This window comes from Tachyglossus aculeatus, chromosome X2, assembly GCF_015852505.1.
Source record: "Tachyglossus aculeatus isolate mTacAcu1 chromosome X2, mTacAcu1.pri, whole genome shotgun sequence".
NCBI lineage: Eukaryota > Metazoa > Chordata > Mammalia > Monotremata > Tachyglossidae > Tachyglossus > Tachyglossus aculeatus.
In genome coordinates, this window is record NC_052100.1 from 7,534,592 (window position 1) to 7,557,037 (window position 22,446).

Genomic DNA, 22,446 nt, shown 5'->3' on the forward strand with positions numbered 1-22,446 from the left:
TGCTTGGCACATAGTAAGTGCTTAACAAGTACCATTATTATTATTTTTATTCCCCAGGACCATCTTCTAGGCTACTGGGCTATCAACACTACTCTTCTGACTGGAACCAAATATGGGAGCTGGGTAGCTGATGAAATGGAGGCCCAGGGCAGGGACCCAGCCTGACAAATTAGAGTGCGACCACCAGGAGCCATCCTTCAATTCCTGCTTCCCACCTGGCGCCAGTCCTGGACTCTCATGGCTCGGATACTTTTGCCTTCTTCCATGTGAGGGCTGTAAACTGGGTGAGGTAAAAGGGAGAAATGGTGGGTGGAAGGAGGAGCCCAGCTCCCCTCACTCTCTGAGTTTTGCCCTCACTCTCCTGGGCCAACTGCCTCGTCGGGATCCAGGCACATAGGAGGTGGAGATGGCCACCCGCTGCAGTGCTGAGGAAACCATGGTTTTTGGGAAGGTGAGAGGTGAGTGAGGCACTTTCTTGCCTCTACGTCTCCATGGTGACAGAGACCCAAGCCAGAGCACAGCTGGGGACACTTGGCATTTTGGTCTAGTTTCTGAGCAATGTGGGAAACCTGACTTTAGCCACGGGGAGTCTACCTGTGTGGCAAGGTGATCCTGAGAAATTTAGGAAGAGCCACCTCACCCACTCCCTCCCCATCAGACTTCCAGCTGCAGCCCAGAAAGGGGGATGGAAGAGAGCTGGCCAAGGAGGCCCCACCTCTTCCCTGAGATCATGCTCCCCAAAGCTGGGTGCAAAACCTGCTTTGGACTCAGAAGAAAATAGGCCTCTGGCACTTCGGAGAAAGCTGCTCCAATCTGGTGCTAGAGGAGCTGCACAGAGCTCCCATCCCAACCTCTTAAATCCGTTTCTCTCCACCTGAAGGCTCTCCCCTTTCCATGGCCTCTGTCACCCATGCTGGGCCTCCATGCTGCGTCCCCAGACTGTTCCCTCTGAAAGGAGCAGCCTCAGCTGGGCGGCCAGCTTCAGCCTCCCTTGCCCCTTCTGTCCTCACCATCACCTTTCTGGGGAGGCAGAGGAGAAGTGAAGAATGGACTGGAAGCCAGGCAGGAGGTAGGGCACTGATTGCCCAGGCTGGGCTCAGGTCACACCACCAGAGGGAGGTTTGGCCGTGGCTTCCCCAGGAGGCACTACTTCTAAGGCCCCTGCCACCCAAGAGCTCCTCCAGATTCTATGTCCCTCACTCTCTGGCTCTCCGTGCGATCTTCCCCTTAATGGGCTTGGCCTGAACAGTGCCAAGGGGCTGACGCACGTGCCAACGGCCCCGTACTGGGGTGGCAGCTGGGGAGGCCGAGGGATGAAGAGGGTAACTGGGCGTGTCAGCCAAGGTGAACCTCAGCTGCCGGAGGCCAGTAGGGAGGCTGGACTGAGGGAAAAGGAGAGGGGATGCTGAGCCCCAGCTAGGTCGAGGGGCTGAGGCAGCGTTTCTGCCGGGTTGGGCCTCCCATCCCCACCTCCTCTTCTGCCTCTGGGGATCGACCAGAAGGCAACCTCTCCCAGACCCGGAGCCAGTCGCGGTTGCACACTGTAGGATGCCAATTCTTTGGCTTCAACCCCTATCTCTTTAAATAATAATTAATCTCCTTTGCCCTTCCCCACCATCCAAGCCCAGGAGAACGGACGAGTGGCTGTTCTTGGAACTGGATAAATGGGAGCATTTGGAGAGAAGCGGAGGAGGAGCAGCATTTTTCTCTAGCCCCATTAAACTGTCATGTCCTTCCCTCCCAGCTCCCACTGCACCGGCTCTCCTGAGACCCGAGTGCCAGGGGAAGTTGGCTGTTTTCCAGTCTCCCACCTCCTGGGCCTACCCCTCTCACCCCACCACCCCCACGCCCAGCTCCCAGGCCCGGAAGGTCTTAGCTGAGGTTACAGCACTGTGATGTCCAAGCTCATTTTGGCTCCTAGGGAGGGGAGGAGGCCCCAGGGGCAAAAAGTTCGAGAACCAAAGACCAAAGGTCAGAAACCAGAAAGCCAGGAATGGAGAATTGGAGACGCTTGGTAAAGAACAGTGTGGAGTTAAGGAAGTGGACTCCTGGAGGTCAGGCTTTGGTGGAGATGGGGCCGAGCCCCCAATCCCTTCCAGGTTCACTTATACAGGCTACTTTATGCCATCTGACAACTCCCTTGGACTGAGCTCCCTTCCTGGTCATGGAGGCCCCCTGTGAGCTCCTCCATCAGTTCTTCTCTTTGCCAGCTGCTGGTCCAGAGGGAGATGGACAACTATCTTTGGCTTGACCTGGGGAAGAAGCCCCTGGGTCAATCGGACTTTTCTGACTCACAAACGGGCAAACAGTCTGGGCCCTGACGCCTGCTACCCACCGGTCTCTCTCCTTTGCTACCTCAGATGAGCCCTCATCCCTTTCCCTCCAAGGGTCAGAGCCCAGGGCGGGAGCAAAGGAGACACCGGGGAGGGCGGCCAGTGGCCGGAGGCCAAAAGGCATCTCTGTCATTCTCTGGTGGTGGCTGCTTAGCCAGCCAGTCCCATTGTTCCTGGCTCCAATATCTCGGGTTGCCCTCCAAGGGTGAGACAATGCTTTGCCCTGGGAGCTGGCCTTTCCCACTTAGCCAGTGACTTCCTCTCAGGCTGAACAGGTCTGAACAACTTCATCTATACTAGGGCCTCATGGGTGGCCACTGACCACACACACACACACACACACACACACGAAACAGCAGCAGGGCCTAGTGAATAGACCATGGGTCCAGGAGTCACAAGGACCTGGGTTCTAATCCCAGCTCCTCCACTTGTCTGATGGTTGACCTTGGACCAGTCACTTCACTTCTTTGAACCTCAGTTACCTCATCTGTAAAATGGGGATTAAGACATGTGGGACAGAGACTGTGTCCAACCTGATTAACTTGTATCTACCTCAGTGCTCACTACAGTGCCTGGCACCTAGTAAGCACTTAATAATACCATTAAAAGAAAGAAAAAAAGAAAGAAATCACCGGGGGGATTACCCAAAATGCCCTTCTGGGTCTTGAGAGCTGCCCTGTTAATTGGTATGCCTTCCGTGCCCACTTCATTATGCCAAATGTGCTCATCCAACCCCTCCAGGGCTGCCCCCTTTATGCATCTGGCTCATTTGCTGAAGGGGTTAGGCAAGCAGTAGGGGAGCTCTCTGCTTCCTATTACAATAGCTGTAGGGGCACATTCAAGTAGCCACAGCCCCCCCCACCAGAGGGATGGTGGAAGACATCTTCCTCTTCAGTTCCCCTGGCCTCTTTGGGGCTCCTACTGCTGTGGGAGAAGCAGTCGCAACCTTCTCCCCTGCTGCCCCCTGTGCCTTAGCCCTCTCCCCCCAGCTGGGCTCACTGTACGATCAAATATTCATCTCCTCTCCCGCTAAATAATACATCAATGTAATAACAGGCGAGATGCAGCTAATCACACCCTTTCACCTCCCGCCCCACAACCAGCAGGATCCAGGCAGAGGCAGGCCAAGCCGCAGGCGGCTTGGGCGGCCACCCGCCACACGGCGCTGGGCGGGCGGCCTGCACCTGGCAGGCGGAAATCCAGAGCCAGGGTCTGGCTGACTCTGGAAGGAGCCGGATCGGCCCTGAGAGTGAGAGAGAGGGAGGGCGGACCCGGCACCCTTGCTGCCAAGGGCAGGGCTGGTGGAGAGCGATGGGGAGCTGGAGAGGAAAGAATGGGTTGTTGGTGGGGCCGGGGTGCCCTGAGGGTTTGGGGAGAGCTCTGAGAAAGGTGGGGGCACCAACTGCTCCAGTCCACTACATGGTGTCTCTGCCTCCCCTGGGGGCTGCTACGGACACAGGCTGTTCCTTACAAGATCTAAAAAGAACAGGATCCTTCCTGTTCCATCCAATACCCCAGAAAGGGAGGTCACAGCTCATCCCATGCCCTCCCCGGCCCCCACCCCATAATTTTCTCACTCTCCTGGGAACGGCTTAAGGCCTACTCTGACCTTGTGTGGCTTCCTTTGCTCCTGGCAGGGGCACGACTTCAGAATGCTAGACTGGGGCAAGGGCTCTACTGACCCTGACTGTGCCCGGAAGAGGTAATTAAGAGGCAAACAAAGCTAATTGTGATTGACAGAGTCCTCTGGGGAGGAAGCCATTGCCTTTCTGTCTTCCTCGGCTAACCCCCTCCCGGTCTCTAGTGACCTTGGTGACTCCAGAATGGGCAGATGAGGACTGGGGGCTCTTTTGGGGCCGGGTCTCTAGTGAGGACCCCCAGTCGAGGTCAGAACAGACAGTTCTTAGCGCCCTGCTTCTCCAGTCAATCGCTAGCCTCACAGCAGCTGCCTAATTTGGTTTCTCGATGATCCATCTCCATTCTGGGGGCACTGCCTGGGTCAGAGGTTGAGGGTCGAGGTTTCCAAACGGTCGAAATATGAGCCTCTCAGATGGCATTGGGTTAGGCCCCCTGGGTCTATTTGGGATTCTGCTCCAAGTGTCCCTCTTCCTGTCAGCTCCCGAGGAAGCATGACCGAGGCCGGGGTTAAATCAGGGTCACAACAGAAAGGGAGGAGGGGGAGGGGTGCGGAGGCCCCTCCAACCTAATCCACCTGGCCTTTAGTGGCCATTTTGTTTTTGGTTGCCAGGAAACAGATGAGCCTCTCACTCTGGGCTCTCATCACTCTGGGCTCCCACATCTCATGGAGACCATTTTCTCCACTCTCAGATCACATTCTGGGCCCTAGGATTTGTTGGCTGCTGCTGGTCAGAAATATGGAGGGTACGTAAGTTGCCCTTAATTCCTCACGTGGCGGGGTCACTGAGTCCATTGAGAAAGGCTACCCAGGGTTCCTATGTTTCCAAGGGCTCCCTGTTCCTCTGCTCTCCCATGCCAGAACAAGGGTAAGAGGACAGTAGGCAACTGGGCCTCTATTCTCACTTCACGGGCCAACGGGCCCGCATCCCCAACCACTCACTCTCAATATTGGGACACGCCACAGACACGAGCTGGATGCCCTTTGTCCGAGGCAGTGAGCAGGGTCAGTCTGCTTAGAAGCAACTGTACTTTCTCCCCAGAGCTGAGGAAGCTGGACTCCAAAGGGAAAAGAAGATGGGGTGGATCCCAACAGACGGAGGAGAAAAAAGCGGAAGACTGAAGGCTCTGGGTTTTTCTTGCTGTGGTACGTCACCGGCTATCTTGGCATGACTTTACTTCCTGGAAGATTGCCTGGCTGATGGTGGAACCCCGGAAGAGATAAAGCCATCATAAAACCCCAAAGTTGGGCCTGGGCCAGGGTCACTGACTCCAGTTTGGAGCCCGGTGGGGAATTACCTGTCTGAGCGTCATCGGATTCTAGAGCAGCGTCTCGGGTCTTCCACTCCACCTCTTTGGTCTCAGGGACGTAGAAGTCATCCTGGCGTGCCAGCGGACACACAAAGTAGATTTTGTCTCCGTGGTAGATTTCCAGAAGAGGATGGGCACAAAGCTTTCGTTCCTGAGGAAACGGAAACACGGGCAGGGTATCACATGCCCAGTTTGGCTCTCTGCCTGAGCCTCGGGGGCTTCTCCCCACAAACCTCCAACCCCCACCCCCTTTTGCCTGAGTCATTTCCACAGCTGCCAGCTGTTCCTCTCCCAAAGGGATTTGCCCCACTTCTTGGCATCTTTCTTACTGTCTTCCAGCATGCCCTTTCCCTACAGGGAAACAGTGCACAGCATTTTGGGAGCATCTGAGACTCTGTGAAGGGAGTCTCATTTTGATACCTCACCGACTCCACCTGCTCAGGTAATTACTGCTGTTCTTGTAAGGAAGACACTCTGAGCTACCCACCGTCCTCACTGAGTCCTCGATGAGGGAGAGGTGGCCAATCCTGCCAGCTGGGAGCCCTTTGACTGCCTTAGCGGGTTCTCTGGGGATGAGGATGGAAACCCTTAGGGACAGCCCTCTGGTTTGGAGAACAGGCACCAGAGAGAGCCTGTTTCTCAGCTGGTACTCTCTGCCCGCAGGGAGCACTTCACACTTCCTTAATGGCTGTTTGTTGGTTTAGTTGTAGAAGCCCTAGAAGGAGGGCCAGAGGAGGCTGGCATTCACTATGGGTCACCTGAGAGTTCCAATAACCCTCAATAAAGAGTACTTTATTATTATCATTATTTATTATTATTTATTTATCCCTTCTAGACTGTGAGCCCACTGTTGGGTAGGGACCGTCTCTATATGTTGTCAACTTGTACTTCCCAAGCGCTTAGTACAGTGCTCTGCACACAGTAAGCACTCAATAAATACAACTGAATGAATGAATGAATGAATGACTTCTGGGTGAATCGTCCCTCTCCCTGAGCTTGTGGGGATTCAGCACAGGATACCACCAGGACAGTGGGGCTTCTGGAAAGATCAGGTGCGCCATGCCACCGCCATTTAGTTGGTCTCGGGAAAGAACCCGTGCAATCTTGACCCCGGTGGCCAGGATGGACCATCGTCCAGGGTTGATTGGGAGGTTGTGGGGCGGGGGCTGTGGAAGGGCTAAATATCAACACCAAACCTAGAGCACCCCTGCCCCCTGGTCCCAAAAGCTCAAAACCTTATATCACCCTTGACTCCTCACTTTCTTTGGGTTCTCAAGCGCTTAGTACGGTGCTCTGCAAACAGTGAGCACTCAATAAATGCCAGTGATTGATTGACTAATTGATTGATCACCTGCTAAATCCGGCTGGCTCCTCTTCCACGGCATCACCCAGATCCTCCCCTTCCTCTCCACCCAAACAAACAGCTAGCTACCACTCAGTCCAACCTCTTGTTATCACACAGCTAGATTACTGTAACAGTCTCTTCAGTGGTCTTTCCACCTCTGGCCTCTTCCCTTTCAGTCACGGTTGATGGATCATCTAACTTGAAGTGCCGCCATCTCTCCACTCCTCAACCCCCTCCCCACGCAGTGCTCCCCATCTTCCTCTGCAACAAAAAAACTCCTCGCAATTAGCTTCAAGGCTCTCCACCAACCCTTCACTCTGTATTCCCGTCTAGCTCACTTTCCAATTGTATCTTCATCCAGATTCTTCACCCTCAACTGCTCGCTCACACTGTTCCCCCAGCTTGAACCTCCCTGCCTTCCACCAAATCCACCAGACCACCGCTCTCCTCATTTTCAAAGCCCTCCTAAACTCCCACCTCCTCCAAGAAGCCTTCTCTGAGTAATTCACAACACTCCAGTCCCATCAACCCAACAGCCACCCTCGGCACTTGCGTGTTTCATTCCTATAGTCAGAACAGGTGTATATTTTTATTTGTATATTCCATTATTTATTCAGTTATTTCACCCTGATACGGTTGTACTAACTCCTGTGATGCCATCCTGATAGAGTTGTCCTATTTCCTGTTATATCCTCCCATCCTTTCCTTTCCTCCTGCTCCCACTGTTTGTAAATGCTTGCGTCTGTCTGCCTCTCCAGTTAAACTGTAAGCTCCTTGAGGCAGGGAACGTCCATCTTGCCTCCGCTGAATCAATCGATCAATCAATGGGATTTACTGAGCACTTAGTGTGTGCAGAGCACTGTACCGACCACTTGGAAAAGTACAGTATTTGGTGCTTCACTTTGAGTAGGCACACAGTAGGTATCACTGATTGATAGAACCCAAGAGCCTTGTTCCATTTGAGCTAACTGCATCCCTCTGTCACCGCTTGGGAGCACTCCTGGCACCCCAAGAGTGGGTATAGAGGGTCTTCCCTCTTGTCCTGCCCCAAATCAACTTGTCATGACTGTTCTGAGAAGAGATGGAGTAACCCTCCTGGGACCAGACATGCCAGGCCCTGGTGAGCTGGAAGGGGAAGGGAGAAAGAAGAGTCTAATGTTTGGACTCTGCGAAAGCTCTGCCACCTCTTCCGCTCCTCACCTGTTGGCTTGTCTGTCCCCATCTCCTCACTCTCATGTCATGAGCACTGCTTCCGGCTTCTGAGGGCCAGACAAAACGGGCCCCACCCCACCCTTGGGCCCGGGGACATGAGAGAGGAGGGAGCCAGAACAGCTGGAGGGTCTAGGGAAGGGGAACTGGGGACAGGAAGAGGAGATAAAACCAGCTGGGTAAGTTGGGAGGGGGCAAGCTGGAAAGTAGCTCTTTTGGGAGGCGATGTGGGCTTCAGGGTCAGCTGCCAGGCAAGTCCAGTGAAGCCCAGAGAGTCCTTGGGCAGGCTGGAGCTTGCTGGGGCAAGAATGATAGTGAGAACACAGGGAGCTTGTAGGGATGGAAGATGGCCCCCCTCCCGCACCTATCCCTTTTAAGCACGGACCTGACTGGGCTGTCCTGAATGGACCCCACCGGTGCTCTGGCCACAAGGGGAAAGCCGTGGGCAGCAGTTTTTCCTCCTCCACCTTAGCAAAGTTGTTCTGGCAGGAGGCGGCTCTGAGGCAGGACAGGAGTGAAAGAGCACGGCTATCCAGAGACCCAGAGCATGGGGTCAAGCGCCTTCCTGCTCTGTGAACCATTACCCTCTTTCTTATGAGTAGCAATTATCTGGTGGAGCGCAAAGAAGATTACTCTGCAGCCCCTGCCTGTTGTCACCACTCTCACACTCCAACCTTCACAACAAGGCTATTTATAGCCCCCGGCCCTCGCTGCAAGCGCAGGCTCCCAAATGAGCCCTCCACTTAGACGGAATAGGAGAGTTAGCATACAGCGGAGAAAAGCCACTCCAGCGACTTTACTCATCAACTCTGGGACACTCTAGGACTGAGGTCCTATTGCTCAAAGATCATCATCAATCGTATTTATTGAGCGCTTACTGTGTGCAGAGCACTGTACTAAGCGCTTGGGAAGTACAAGTTGGCAACATATAGAGACAGTCCCTACCCAACAGTGGGCTCACAGTCTAAAAGGTAGTCACAAGGTTTCTGCTGCATAGGGACGGGGCATGGGCCTGGTAGTCACAGGGTTTGCTGCCATTTGTCTGCTGCATGGGGTTAGGGCATGGGCCTGGGAGTCATCATCATCAATCGTATTTATTGAGCGCTTACTGTGTGCAGAGCACTGTACTAAGCGCTTGGGAAGTACAAGTTGGCAACATATAGAGACAGTCCCTACCCAACAGTGGGCTCACAGTCTAAAAGGTAGTCACAAGGTTTCTGCTGCATAGGGACGGGGCATGGGCCTGGTAGTCACAGGGTTTGCTGCCATTTGTCTGCTGCATGGGGTTAGGGCATGGGCCTGGGAGTCATCATCATCAATCGTATTTATTGAGCGCTTACTGTGTGCAGAGCACTGTACTAAGCGCTTGGGAAGTACAAGTTGGCAACATATAGAGACAGTCCCTACCCAACAGTGGGCTCACAGTTTAAAAGGTAGTCACAAGGTTTCTGCTGCATAGGGACGGGGCATGGGCCTGGCAGTCACAGGGTTTGCTGCCATTTGTCTGCTGCATGGGGTTAGGGCACGGGCCTGGGAGTCATCATCATCAATCGTATTTATTGAGCGCTTACTGTGTGCACAGCACTGTACTAAGCGCTTGGGAAGTACAAGTTGGCAACATATAGAGACAGTCCCTACCCAACAGTGGGCTCACAGTTTAAAAGGTAGTCACAAGGTTTCTGCTGCATAGGGACGGGGCATGGGCCTGGTAGTCACAGGGTTTGCTGCCATTTGTTTGCTGCATGGGGTTAGGGCACGGGCCTGGGAGTCATCATCATCAATCGTATTTATTGAGCGCTTACTGTGTGCAGAGCACTGTACTAAGCGCTTGGGAAGTACAAGTTGGCAACATATAGAGACAGTCCCTACCCAACAGGGGGCTCACAGTCTAAAAGGTAGTCACAAGGTTTCTGCTGCATAGGGACAGGGCATGGGCCTGGTAGTCACAGGGTTTGCTGCCATTTGTCTGCTGCATGGGGTTAGGGCACGGGCCTGGGAGTCATCATCATCAATCGTATTTATTGAGCGCTTACTGTGTGCACAGCACTGTACTAAGCACTTGGGAAGTACAAGTTGGCAACATATAGAGACAGTCCCTACCCAACAGTGGGCTCACAGTTTAAAAGGTAGTCACAAGGTTTCTGCTGCATAGGGACGGGGCATGGGCCTGGCAGTCACAGGGTTTGCTGCCATTTGTCTGCTGCATGGGGTTAGGGCACGGGCCTGGGAGTCATCATCATCAATCGTATTTATTGAGCGCTTACTGTGTGCACAGCACTGTACTAAGCGCTTGGGAAGTACACATTGGCAACATATAGAGACAGTCCCTACCCAACAGGGGGCTCACAGTCTAAAAGGTAGTCACAAGGTTTCTGCTGCATAGGGACGGGGCATGGGCCTGGTAGTCACAGGGTTTGCTGCCATTTGTCTGCTGCATGGGGTTAGGGCACGGGCCTGGGAGTCATCATCATCAATCATATTTATTGAGCGCTTACTGTGTGCAGAGCACTGTACTAAGCGCTTGGGAAGTACAAGTTGGCAACATATAGAGACAGTCCCTACCCAACAGTGGGCTCACAGTTTAAAAGGTAGTCACAAGGTTTCTGCTGCATAGGGACGGGGCATGGGCCTGGTAGTCACAGGGTTTGCTGCCATTTGTCTGCTGCATGGGGTTAGGGCACGGGCCTGGGAGTCATCATCATCAATCGTATTTATTGAGCGCTTACTGTGTGCACAGCACTGTACTAAGCGCTTGGGAAGTACACGTTGGCAACATATAGAGACAGTCCCTACCCAACAGTGGGCTCACAGTCTAAAATGTAGTCACAAGGTTTCTGCTGCATAGGGATGGGGCATGGGCCTGGTAGTCACAAGGTTTGCTGCCATTTGTCTGCTGCATGGGGTTAGGGCACGGGCCTGGTAGTCATCATCATCAGTCATCAAAGATGTTATCAGAGACCACATTTCTTCAGAGAAGCAGCATGGTTCAGTGGAAAGAGCCCAGGCTTAGGAGTCAGAGGTCATGGGTTCTAATCCCGGCTCCGCCACATGTCTGCCGTGTGACCCTGGGCAAGTCACTTAACTTCTCTGAGCCATAGTCACCTCATCTGTAAAATGGGGATTAAGACTGTGAGTCCCATGTGGGACAACCTGATCACCTTGTATCACCCCAGCGCTTAGAACAGTGCCCTGCACGGAGTAAGCGCTTAACGAATGCCATCATTATTATTCAAGGGCAGGAGAGATGGCGAAAATGAACCCCCCTCCCCTTTATGGGGCGGGGGTGCTCGTCAGAGAGATGTATGGGAGATTTCTGGGACAGGCCGGCCAAACTCCTCAGCAGTTGGATGGAAAGGCGAAGGCCCCAAGAGATCAGGCCGTCTCTGGCCCACCTCAGGCTCACAGGGACCAAAGCAGAGACATCAGAGTAAAGAGCATACAGGGAGATTCCCTTGGAGGCTTGGGTGTTCCGAATCCAACAGTTTCCTTCAACTCACACCTAAGCAGAGCCACCGTGCCCTCCCTCCTATTTCTGCCCTGAGAAATCTAACAGGAACATTGGTCATGGTTCCAAATCCTCTTGGTTAGGCCACTGGCTGCCAAGCAGCTTAGTCTGAGAGTCGCGTTCCTGGCAACAGATCCCTGGGGACCCTATAGGGCTGATGCCGTTGCTGTTCCTTCCAGGCGCTAGATCCCAACTCAAAGTTGCGTCCTTCCAAACAAGTTATTTTAACCCTGAGACTCCGGAAATTACTCTAGCTGCTGAAAGAACCCAGGAGGGGAGGAACACAAGACCCTAAACTCTCTGCAAGTAAGAAAGTCACTGAAATTGGTGTCCCAATCCTTTGGCACTCACTCACTCATTCACTGGTGCTTACTGGACGTTCCCTGTGTGCAGAGTACTGTGCTAAGTGCTGGGGAAAGAAGAGGACGATGTCAGTGAAACCATGGTTAGGATAATGTCTCCAGGAGAAGGGGGAATGGATCACAGTGTCACTTAGGGAACTGAGACGCTTGGGGAGAAAGTCCTACTTCGATTTCAGAGCGAATTCCTTCTCACCCACATACTCTGATGCCACACCTCGAAATGGGATCAGACTCTACAGAAAAGGCACAGATTTCCTCTGCACCTCCACTTAATAGTAGGAAAGCAGGCCTAACGCGGGAGTTGGGTAGGCTGAAATGCCCCTTTCCATCTCATCACTTCATATCTACCCCAGCAGTTAGCATGTAGTAAGGACTTAATCATAATCATCATTATTATCCTTTTTAGCACCCTCTTCACCCACAGAGGATTTAAGTTCAGCTTTCAGCTGTTCTTGTTTCCCCTCCACACAGGACTTATCCTCTTACGTTTCTCCCGGACCCTTCTTCTCCATCTTCGTGTTGGCCTCTCTCCTTCCAGCCCTCGGCCCTGAGTCGGGAAGCCTGCTGCTAAGCAAGGTGTGAAGGAGAAGCACGCTGAAGAGGAAGAACCCCGCACGAGCTAAAAACCCAGGATCTGGCCCAGGCCCAAGAACATGGGGCCAAATCCAACTAAAAGGCCATGAGCCCCCAACATGATTTCCTTAGGGATGGGGGTCCTAGGCCCAGTGGGCATCGATTGTGCGGTTCTCCCTGTGCCCCTGTTGGACATTTTGGTCCTAACTGATGCATAGGGACGTTCTCATGCGTCCAGTTGTGTGGTGGTACCACAGCATACCGGACCTCTCTGATCTCGCCCAAGCCCAGCTGGGGCTCTATAAGGCAGGAAGTGTGAAAGGGGTGATGGCCCTGCCCTGAGGGGGAAAACCCACTGGGTGGAAATGAGAAAAGCACTGCAGCATGACAGGCAAGTTACTGTTGATGAGTACCTGATGCCCCTCCTCCTGGGAGAACTTGGGTTTGCTGGCAAAGGTGGAAAGCTAAATTAAGGACAGAAGAGGAAGCTCCTGTTTTGTGGAAATGAGGCTTGGGGAGTTTTAGAAACCCGCTGCAGACACTTTGATGGCCCGAGAAGGACCGTGGTTGAGCATGGAAATCTTTGGGCTCCGTGCAGCCTTTTAGAGCTCAGCGGGTCTATCCCTCCACCTTTCAGACAAAACCTAAACCACCCTAGCCAGATAAGACCCCCAGAGGAGGAGATGCCAACCCCTCCCATGGCAGCAATTCCAGTGCTTTCCCTAATAATAATGCTGATAATAATAATTCTGGTCTTTGTTAAGTACATACTGTGAGCTAAGCACTGGGGTAGATCCAACACAGTCAGGCTCCCAAATCAGGCACCTCACTGGAGGGCACCTTCAATCTTTGGTGCCTCAGCTATCCATTTACCCACTATGGATCAGGCAAAGGTCAAACTGCACTCTGTCGCCTGTTTCCCTGCCTGGCTATAGAGTACAAAAGGGGTCAGTCTTGTCAGGCAGAGCTGGAGTGTGATCTGATCCCTTCGGCCTTTCACAGGGAGGGGAAACGTGGGCTAATGGATGGTTGAAGGAAAGACGGTGGCCTTGTCCCTCAGACGGCACTGTCAGTCTGTCCTTCCATTTATAGATCTCAAAAATGAAACAGGGGTCCTGTTACCCTGGCTCAGTGGAAAGAGCCCAGGCTTGGGAGTCAGAGGTCATGGGTTCTAATCCTGGCTCCGCCACTTGTCAGCTGTGTGACTCTGGGCAAGTCACTTGACTTCTCTGGGCCTCAGTTACCTCATCTGTAAAATGGGGATTAAGACTGTGAGCCCCATGTGGGACAACCTGATTACCTTGTATCCACCTCCCCAGCCCTCAGAACAGTGCTTGGCACATAGTAAGCGCTTAACAAATGCCATCATCATCATCATCATCCAAGGTCTTTGGCTGGCTTAAAGACAGCTCCAGATAGCAATTGGCTACAAGGACCAGGAATGCGTCTCTCTCTCTTCCTCTCCATCCTGGCCTGTAGACCTCCCTATTGCTGCAGACCTGTCTTCCGGAGAAGCGGGTCAATCAATTAATCAAGCAGTGGTATTCATTGCGTGCTTCCTGTGTGCAGGGCACTATACTAAGCACTTGGGAAAATACAGTACAACCAGAGTTGGGTAGATGTGACAGTCTATAAGGGGAGGACATTAAAATGTAGATATCCATAATTTAATTTATATTAATGTCCATCTCCCCCTTTAGATTGTAAGGTCCTTGTGGGCAGTGAAAGTGTCTACTACCTCTGTTGTATTGTACTCTCCCAAGTGCTTAGTACAGAGCTCTGCACACAGTATGTGCTCAATAAATAGCACTGATTGATTGATTAGGGATGGGGCAATAGTAGAGTAGTAGCAGATCTACAGCTAAAATGGCCAAGTAGGGGGATGATTCCCGTCCTTCTCCTCTTGCCCACGTGACTGCCCACTTCCATGGGCAGCATCAGCCCTACCTCCCACAGAAGGAGGGGTGGGAGCGGGCTAAATCCTGGGGAGGCAGGGTCAACGTCCAGCCTTTCCTCTGTCCCGCTTGTCCCCCAGGCCGCTGCCACAGTCAGAAGCAGAAACCCACTGTCTCCTCCTCTAGATGGTAAACTTGTTGTGGGCAGGAAATGGGTCTACCGACTCTGTCATACTGTAGTCTCCCAAGTGCTTAGTACAGTGTTCTGCGCACAATACATGCTCAATAAATAAGATTGATTGATTGGCTGTGGTGTTGGGAAGTCTAGTCCAGAATGGTAATGACAGGAGAAAGTGAGTCAAGCTGTTGGTACCACGGGTTTCTCTTACCTTCTCCTAGCATTGGGGTTCTGTTCCAGTTTTTTCCTTTGTGTATGTGTGAGTAGCTGTTTGAGTGACACTCAGTTCTGTTGTCCACTGTCTTTAATCATCTGTTCTCACATCATTTAAAACTTGAGTCAAACCTAAATCCCTCAGGCTGCAATTTAAACTAATTCCACTTTGTTCTGGGCTTAATGGAGAGGGACAACAGCTGGTCACCACCCTCTGTCTTATGCAATCACCTATTCTACATGGTGCAGGGAAACTTTCCAGAAGCCATGGGCTGCCCCTAAATCCTCCAGCAGCCAATTAAGAGCTGACCTTCACAGTGTTTATAGGGTTCTAGCCCAACTCTGAGCCTCCAGCTGGCCAAAAGGGCAGTAAGTGGGCAAGGCCCACCAGCTGGCTGGCTGCCCCACAGCTGGTACCCGGGCTGAAGCTGGCACGATGGGGCCACTGCTCTAAAAGGCCAAACAAATCCCACCAACCAGTCCAATTGCCTGGGATCGCTCCAATGGCTGAGAGAGTGATTCTGCTTGCGATGTTCTCCTGTTGGTCTCCCATGGGAGCCGGCAGTGGGCATCATCTTCAGTTCCTTAAACCTCACCAAAGGGGGACGGGGCCTCACCCCTCCCTAAAACCCTCCCTAGTCTAGCCCCATCACCCACTCAGACCCCACAAGATAGGGCCAATGGGAAGGAGACCACCCACCAATACTCCCCAAACCCAACCCAACCACGGCCTTAGAGCGCAGGAGAAAGAGAGCTGTGCTGGGCCATCCTTCCACCTCTGTCCCACCTTCCACTCCTTCTCGGTCTCTTCGGACCAGGCGGGAAGCAGCACGCAGACAGCTAGGCACATCTGCCTCCTCAGGAGAGCCTGAGCTCTGAAGCTGGTTAGCCACGGACAGCCCAGTTGCCATGGAAACTGCAACCTCTATCCTTCCCGTCGCCTCCATCTCAAATCACCGGGGAGAACAGATGAGTGAGGAAGACCAAGGAGGGAATCAAGAGAGAAAACACAGGGTCTGGCATGCTGCAGCCCTTCCCCCGCTTTTCTCTTGATCCCCACAGACATTCCAGACTCACGCATTCAAGCACGTTGTGCATGAAGCCACCTAGTGCCCACTGCCCCCCTCCTTCCCTCATCTACCCGCCTCGCTGGATTACATGGCCCCTGGGGGGCCAGAGAGTTCACCTTTCTTCTCCACCCCGTCACCCCGGCCCCGCTCTCCCCTCCAACCCAGGAGCTGTCTTTAATTGTCGGAGCAAGGGATCAAGCTAATTAAAATTTCATTTACAGCTCAACCTGAAGTCATTAAAACACAAGCTGGGTCCTGTCAAAATGTACACCCAAGGTGGGGGGCGTGGAGCGGGAGAAAGGAAGGCAGCTAAATCCCTTGCTCTGCTGGCGCACTGGGCCCTAGAGGGGAGATGAGGGAAAGGAATGAGAGTTTGCCTTCTAACTCCTCAGCCTGGGCAATCCAAGGAGTTAACTTCCACCCCTCTCCATCAATGGTATTGAGCGCCTACTGTGTGCAGAGCACTGTACTAAGTGCTTGGGAGAGTGCAATCCAATAGAGTTGTCCCTTTTCAGGACAGCACCTGTCCTCCTCTCTGCTCAAGCGAGGAAACAGAGGCAACCAAGCAGGGGAAGCACTGAGCCTCCTGTTCCTCTGGTGAGGGAGAGATAGAATCAAATAGAGGACAGAGGCATCCCAGCCTAGCCCTACGGCCATCAGCATGAGTCACTGTGGCCCCTAGTTCTCTAGTGCACTGGCCATCTGCCCCGTGCTACAGGAGCTAGGGCCTCAAGCACCGTGTTTCCGTGTCTGTGAAGCTGAAACACTTATTGGAAAAGCAGCAGGGAAGGAAAAGACCAATCAGAGGCCCGCTGATTTCCCCTTCCACTTGGCCCTGTGAAGTAGGCAGAAAGTAGCCCAGGTAGCCACCAAGGACACCAGTACATGGGTCTCCACTGGCTGGGGCTCGCTGGGGGAAGGGCGGGTGGCATGGAAAAAGAAGAGCAGCAGGACCACACTTTTGACTGGGGATGGAATGGCAACTTTAGGGATGAAGGGAATTTAGTTGAGATTCCCCAGCCAATCAACAATAATAATAATACTGATGGTATCTGTTAAGCGCTTACTATGTGCCAAGCACCGTTCTAAGCGCTGGGGTCAATACAAGGTCATCAGGTTGTCCCACATGGGGCTCACAGTCTTTATCCCCATTTTACAGAGGAGGAAACTGAGGCACAGAGAAGTGTGCACGAGGTCACACAGCAGACAAGTGGCAGAGCGGGGATTAGAACCCATGTCCTCTGACTCCCAAGCCCAGTGCTCCCTACTATCTACTGAGTGCTTAACTGTGTGTGGAGCACTGGACTAAATGCTTGGGAGAGTACACTACAGTTGGTAGACCCAATCCCTACTACCATGGAGCTTAGAGACTAACAGGGGAGACAGACATGAAAATAAATGACAGGGGAAGCAACCGAATATAAGGAGATGTACATAAGTGTGGTGATGGGAGGGGGTACCAAAGTACTCAGGGGGTGGAATTAAGTGCACGGGCAAAGCAGTAGGGAGGGAAAATAGGGTGGGGAGGGGAGAGCTGAATCAGGGAAGATTTCCTAAAGGAGCAGTTACGGCAACAGAAAATGTGAGGAACTGGATTTGGGGCATAGCCCACTAGACTCAATTTTGACCTATCTTGGGCTCATGGGAAGCATAGCTACCTACTCACTAGCTGGTGTGGGGAGGCTCTTCATCTGGGAAAGGGTAAGGGGAGAGCTATAGAGTAGCTTATTCTCCTGGTTTATTATTAATGATGATAATGATAATAATAATAATAATAATAATACTGATGGCACTTGTTAAGCACTTACTATGTGCCAAGCACTGTTCTAAGTGCTGGGATAGACACAAACTAATCAGGTTGGACACAGTCCCTGTACCACATGGGGCTCACAGTCTTAATCCCTATTTTACAGATGAGGTAACGGAGGCACAGAGAAGTAGACTGGCCCAAGATCACAGAGCAGACTTGTGGTGGAGCCAGAATTAGAACCCAGGTCCTTCGGACTCCCAGGCCCGTGCTCTATCCACTAGGCCATGGTTTCCCGATGATGCCACCTGGCTCTCTCCAACTCCTCCTTTCTTTGAGTGTCCCAGTTCCTCCAACCAAGGGTCCTAAATCTGCTGCCACTGGGACTGGGTACTTGGGATGTCCTAGAGTGGGCTGTTTCCCTTCTGCCTGGAGTCCATGCCTAAGAGGGATGGACTCAGCTTCCTCTTCCATGGGTGCCCACCCATAACCTCCCTCAAACAGGGAGCAGGAGGGCCTGGGGAACTGATCAAAGACTAGCCACAGAATGCCTCCCCTGGGCATCCAAGTCTATTCTCATCCACTTTGAGGGACATGTGATTGCAAGGAAGATTCCCAGGGGCATCTCCAAGCCAGGAATGGGACTGAAATGACTGTAATGACCAGCCTGTTCAGGACAATGCATTTGGCTAAAGGCTGCATCCGGTGAAATCACAAATGGGAGCCAGATTGCCCAGCATCCCCTCCCTAATGATGGCATCCCATTCATTCCCAGAAAAATTCCAAGGTGGAAGATTTCCCACAGTTTCACTGGATTCAGGACTCCCGTTCCCTCAGTCACCTTTTGAAGTTAACAGCAAGGAAAGGGGCTTGGGGGCAGACTCTGCTGGCATGGACCTTGAAACAATCCCTGGTGGGAGGGCTTATTTGTGTGTGGTCACAGTCAATTCCCTGAAGCGCCCAGCCCTTTCTGTGCAGAGATTATCCAGGGTCCCCGAGAAGTGGCTGCCCGATTCGTAGGCTGCTGTGGATGCTATTTTTCTGCCAAGGCATTAAACTGTGATCTCTAGGGCTGCTCCCTCCCTTCCTTGCACCGAGACAGCCTTCAGAACAACAGCACGCAGATCTCCGGTGACAGGCTGAGCTTCACACCACCAGCAGCACTATTAAACAAGAGAAATGTCTCACGGAGGCTCCAGCGGCCGCCTGGGGCTGGGGGGGGCGATTGAGCCCCCTGAGCCCCAGGGCCAGGGAGGAGGTGACGACTACTGGGCTTCCTCCAACATACTTCCCTCGGGCCCAAGGCAGTGGACCTGGGCTAGTCCCACTTGCCCTTCTGAATCCGGGAAAGACACCACCAAATCTTTCCTCTCCACTTCCTTCCCTCAGTTCCAGGGCAGATGTGAAGTTGGAGGTGAGGAGGATTGGGAAGGGCAAGGCAGAAAATATTCTTCCTACGTAAGAGATGGTGCAAGGCTGGGGTCTTTTCTCACTAAGGGTCCACAGAATAACCACGTTTGTCTTCAGGACCCGATGCAAGAAAGGATCAGCTGGGGGCGTTCTTTGACTAGTCTCTCCCAGAGTGGGGAGGGAAGGAATTGTCTTTGGGTCTTGGTCATCACCCTATGGGATTTCCAATGGCCTGGTACCAAATTCCTGTAGCCAGAAAAGGGAATGCCCTTGTCCTGCCTGGCATGGGGAATCTGGGGCAGGTATCCTAACTCCAAAATCAGCCAGTGGGGAAGGGCTGAGACTGAGAATACTTAGTACAGTGCCTGATGCATAGTAAGTGCTTAACAAATACCATTTAAAAAAACCCCACAAAGCAAAAAAACCCACACAGCCACCTCCCAAGAAGTCTGCTGCCTTGGTGCTTTCAGGGAGCATGGGTTAGATATTACTTAAGATGAATTCTGGAGTGGTGAAACGGGCAGCAGAACCTTGAAGCATCAAGTACTTGAATGTTTCTAGGCATGCAAGGAAATACAGAGCAATGTTTAGAATTAGCATCAGGTAATTAAATCTGAGTATTATAATTATAAAAGCTGATAAGTGTCTGCCACATCTAGCCTTATATACTGCTATTACTAGTTTGAGTTGCATCTGAAAGTGCCTTTGATCATATCTGTTGCACGTCTCTAGAGCCGGGATTAGAACCCACGACCTCTGACTCCCAAGCATGTGCTCTTTCCACTAAGCCATGTTGCTTCTAAAACTGCACAGATAAAACCGCACAGGAACACGAGGGCTAAGGATGGGAATAAAAGTGCTAAGGGCATTGGACTGACGTGATTGGGTTGTTGTGAGCTCGTCAGGGAAGGCTTCTTGGAGGAGGTGGGACTTTAGGAGGAGAGGGAGGAGTTTCAGGTTGGGGGATGGCAGCTGGAGCGTAGAGAGCAAGGTATTGTTAGAAGATGAGCTTGGAAGAGTGAAGAGTGGGATCTGGGTGGTGGGGGAAGAAAGCTGATTCCTAAGACAGAAAGAGCCATACAAATACCATAAAAAAAAGAAAAAAAAAGAGAGCTGGTGGACAGCCTCAAAGCCAGTGGTCGGCTCTCTCTCCTTACACCTCCGCCCCCCGAATTGGAGTGGGACAGAATCATCTGACGAGGAACTCCTGCAAGCTTCTCTTTGACCGATCTCCAGGAAACCATCTGAAGAAAGGCAGTTACTCAACCCTACTCCAACTTCCATGTGGTCCAGCTCTAGTCTCTCCATTCCCGACTCCGTCCATCCTACTTCCTGCCCAGCAGGCCAGGGCTCAGGAAAGCCCGGTAGTCTGAGTTGTCGGGTAGTGTTGCTGTGCAACTGAGAAACAGCTGTTGCAGCCCACCCAGGGGTGGTGGCATTTCAGTATGGGTGAAGTGGAGCATATTCATTTTTAATTATACATACAGACATCGATTCATATCCACTCCCACCCACCCACATGCACATTGCATGTCTACATCTGCACGCGTGCATGCCCGCACACATGAATATGCCTGGACAGCACAAGTATGTCTGTGAGAGGGTGATTCCCAGATAAGACTGTGTGGCATGGGCAGAATATTTTGAGGTACCCCAGCCAAGAGGCAGAAGCACAAATGTAAAATGTTGTCCCCTCCAGGAGTTTCTCTCAGCCTTTTCCTTTCTTCCCCAACTCCCAAAGGCCACTGGCCCCCAGGCAAAGAGCCTTAGCTCTCAGTTGCCCATCAGCTGGGTAGGAAGGCCAAACCGAGCTAATGTGAAATGGCATGAGATGGCCAATTCCGGCAGGGAACTGGGCACCGAGTGGGGCAATGAGCACCCACCCCTGCCCTAAGGGTTAAGGTAGCGAACGGTGGATGCAATCTAGTCGGGGAACTGCCAAGATCAGATCTGTAAAAGCAACGGATGGGGAATGAAAGACGGGGAGAGAAGAGGAGGACGGACTGAGGGGAAGAGGACAAAGGCAGTGAGAAGAGCAGAGGAGGAGAGGTTTGAGGATGCAAGAGAAAAGAGATAAATGATGGGGCGGGGGGTGGATGGGGGAGAGACAGGCGCAAAGGAAAGAGGCGGAGCTGCCATGTACAGAGCCACAGCCCAACCACCTGGGAGAGTTTTTCATTTTCACCTCAGCACCGGCAGCCCGCCATGCAATTTACACCTCACCTCAGTTCCCCGGTGCTGCCCTGGGCCCTGGTTCCCTCCCCGGGACCAGAGTAGTGGGGGCTGCAGGAGCCAAGAGAGCTAGGTGCAAGGGAATGAGAAGGGGTAATGGGAAGCACAACCTTTCTGGGGGCTCTTTCTCCAGTGGAGGTGCAGGTCCCAGACTCTCCAGTGCCCGGCCCAGGCTGAAGGAAAAGAGCACAGTGCCCAGAACTAAGGTTTGGCACCAAGAATGAGGCCCCATCTCAGCTGCTCCATCTTTATCAGTTTCTGGATAATGCTCAAGACTGATATGGCTTCCCTTAGAAAATGGTCCACACACTATCCCCATGGGTGTCCGGTGGGGTTTGTGATAGATTCCCCCCAATTCTTCCCCTTCCCTTTTCTCTCCTACGTCTAGTCCACTCTGTGTTTGGAATGAGCCCAGAGGGGTGTCTTGGAAGGAGGGAGTTGACAAAAGAGAGGAAAGGCGAGGATTGAGATGGACTTGAATGCAGAATACCGTGAGCCAAGTCTGCTGCAGGGATGGGTTAATCTTATAAGGCAGCACCTCTTGGGAAGAATTCTCTTCATAGTAGGTCATCTTCAGGGACCACTAGAGGACTCCTGTCCATGGACGTGAGCCTTTTGAGCCTCTTGTTGGAATGCTCTGTGGTAGCCACTATTGCTCCAAAGAGCAGGGGATGCTTTGGCTACTCGGAAGGGGAGACTGTGGAGAAAAAAAAACAAAACAGCAACAGACCAAAAAACCACCGGCCCTCCAGTCAAAGTGGCCAACAGGATGAGCTCCCTTACTGGCCCTTTAAAAGACAGAAGCTCAAATGATTCTTCCCAGCTAAGGACCTTGGGTCTGCTCAGCCTCCTAGCCTGCTCTCAGGCTGATGGAAAAGTTGTTGATTGATTATCCAGCAGCGGGGAAAGCTGCTTGCCACAGATGGAGCAGTGAAGTGAAGCGAGTGGAAACCAGGAGAGCAGGAATTGCCGGGGGAGAGAACAGGTGGGCAATCTAAGAGGGGCGGGGGCTTGGGACAGCGCAGGGTGAGGGAGGTTAGGAGAAGGGAAAAAGGTACCTTGTATTTCACATAGTTCCATCAGCACTTCTTGCTCGGGAAGGTACACTGGGCCAAGTGGGGATTGGCAAGGATTTCATTCTTCAGGTAAGCCACTTTGCCGATCTAGGTCTTGGTTTCCTATTCTGCTCTAAGCTCACTTCTCCCTCTTCACCACAAACCAATCACCACTCTGGTACAAGTCTGCATCACTTTCCATGTAGTCAATAATAAGAGCCATCTTATAGGCCGGCCTGCCTCCATCCTCTCCCATCTTCAGACTACCATACCAATCAATCGTATTTATTGAGTGCTTACTGTGTACACAGGAGGATCCCATGAACGAGATTGAGAATGAGCAGCCAGAGAGAGAGGAGGAGAATTAGGAGAG

The 22,446-nt window shown here is 52.4% G+C and overlaps 1 protein-coding gene across 5 annotated transcripts in view; it reads right to left on the reverse strand.

The window, feature by feature from the left end:
* Nucleotides 1–22,446, reverse strand: part of TEX264 (testis expressed 264, ER-phagy receptor) — a 65,331-nt gene that overhangs the window by 3,191 nt on the left and 39,694 nt on the right. For all 5 annotated transcript variants that reach the window (XM_038770989.1, XM_038770985.1, XM_038770987.1 and 2 more), the window contains exon 5: nt 5,268–5,430. In XM_038770989.1, coding sequence (XP_038626917.1) covers nt 5,268–5,430 — 163 coding nt within the window. The remainder of the gene's footprint in view (nt 1–5,267; nt 5,431–22,446) is intronic.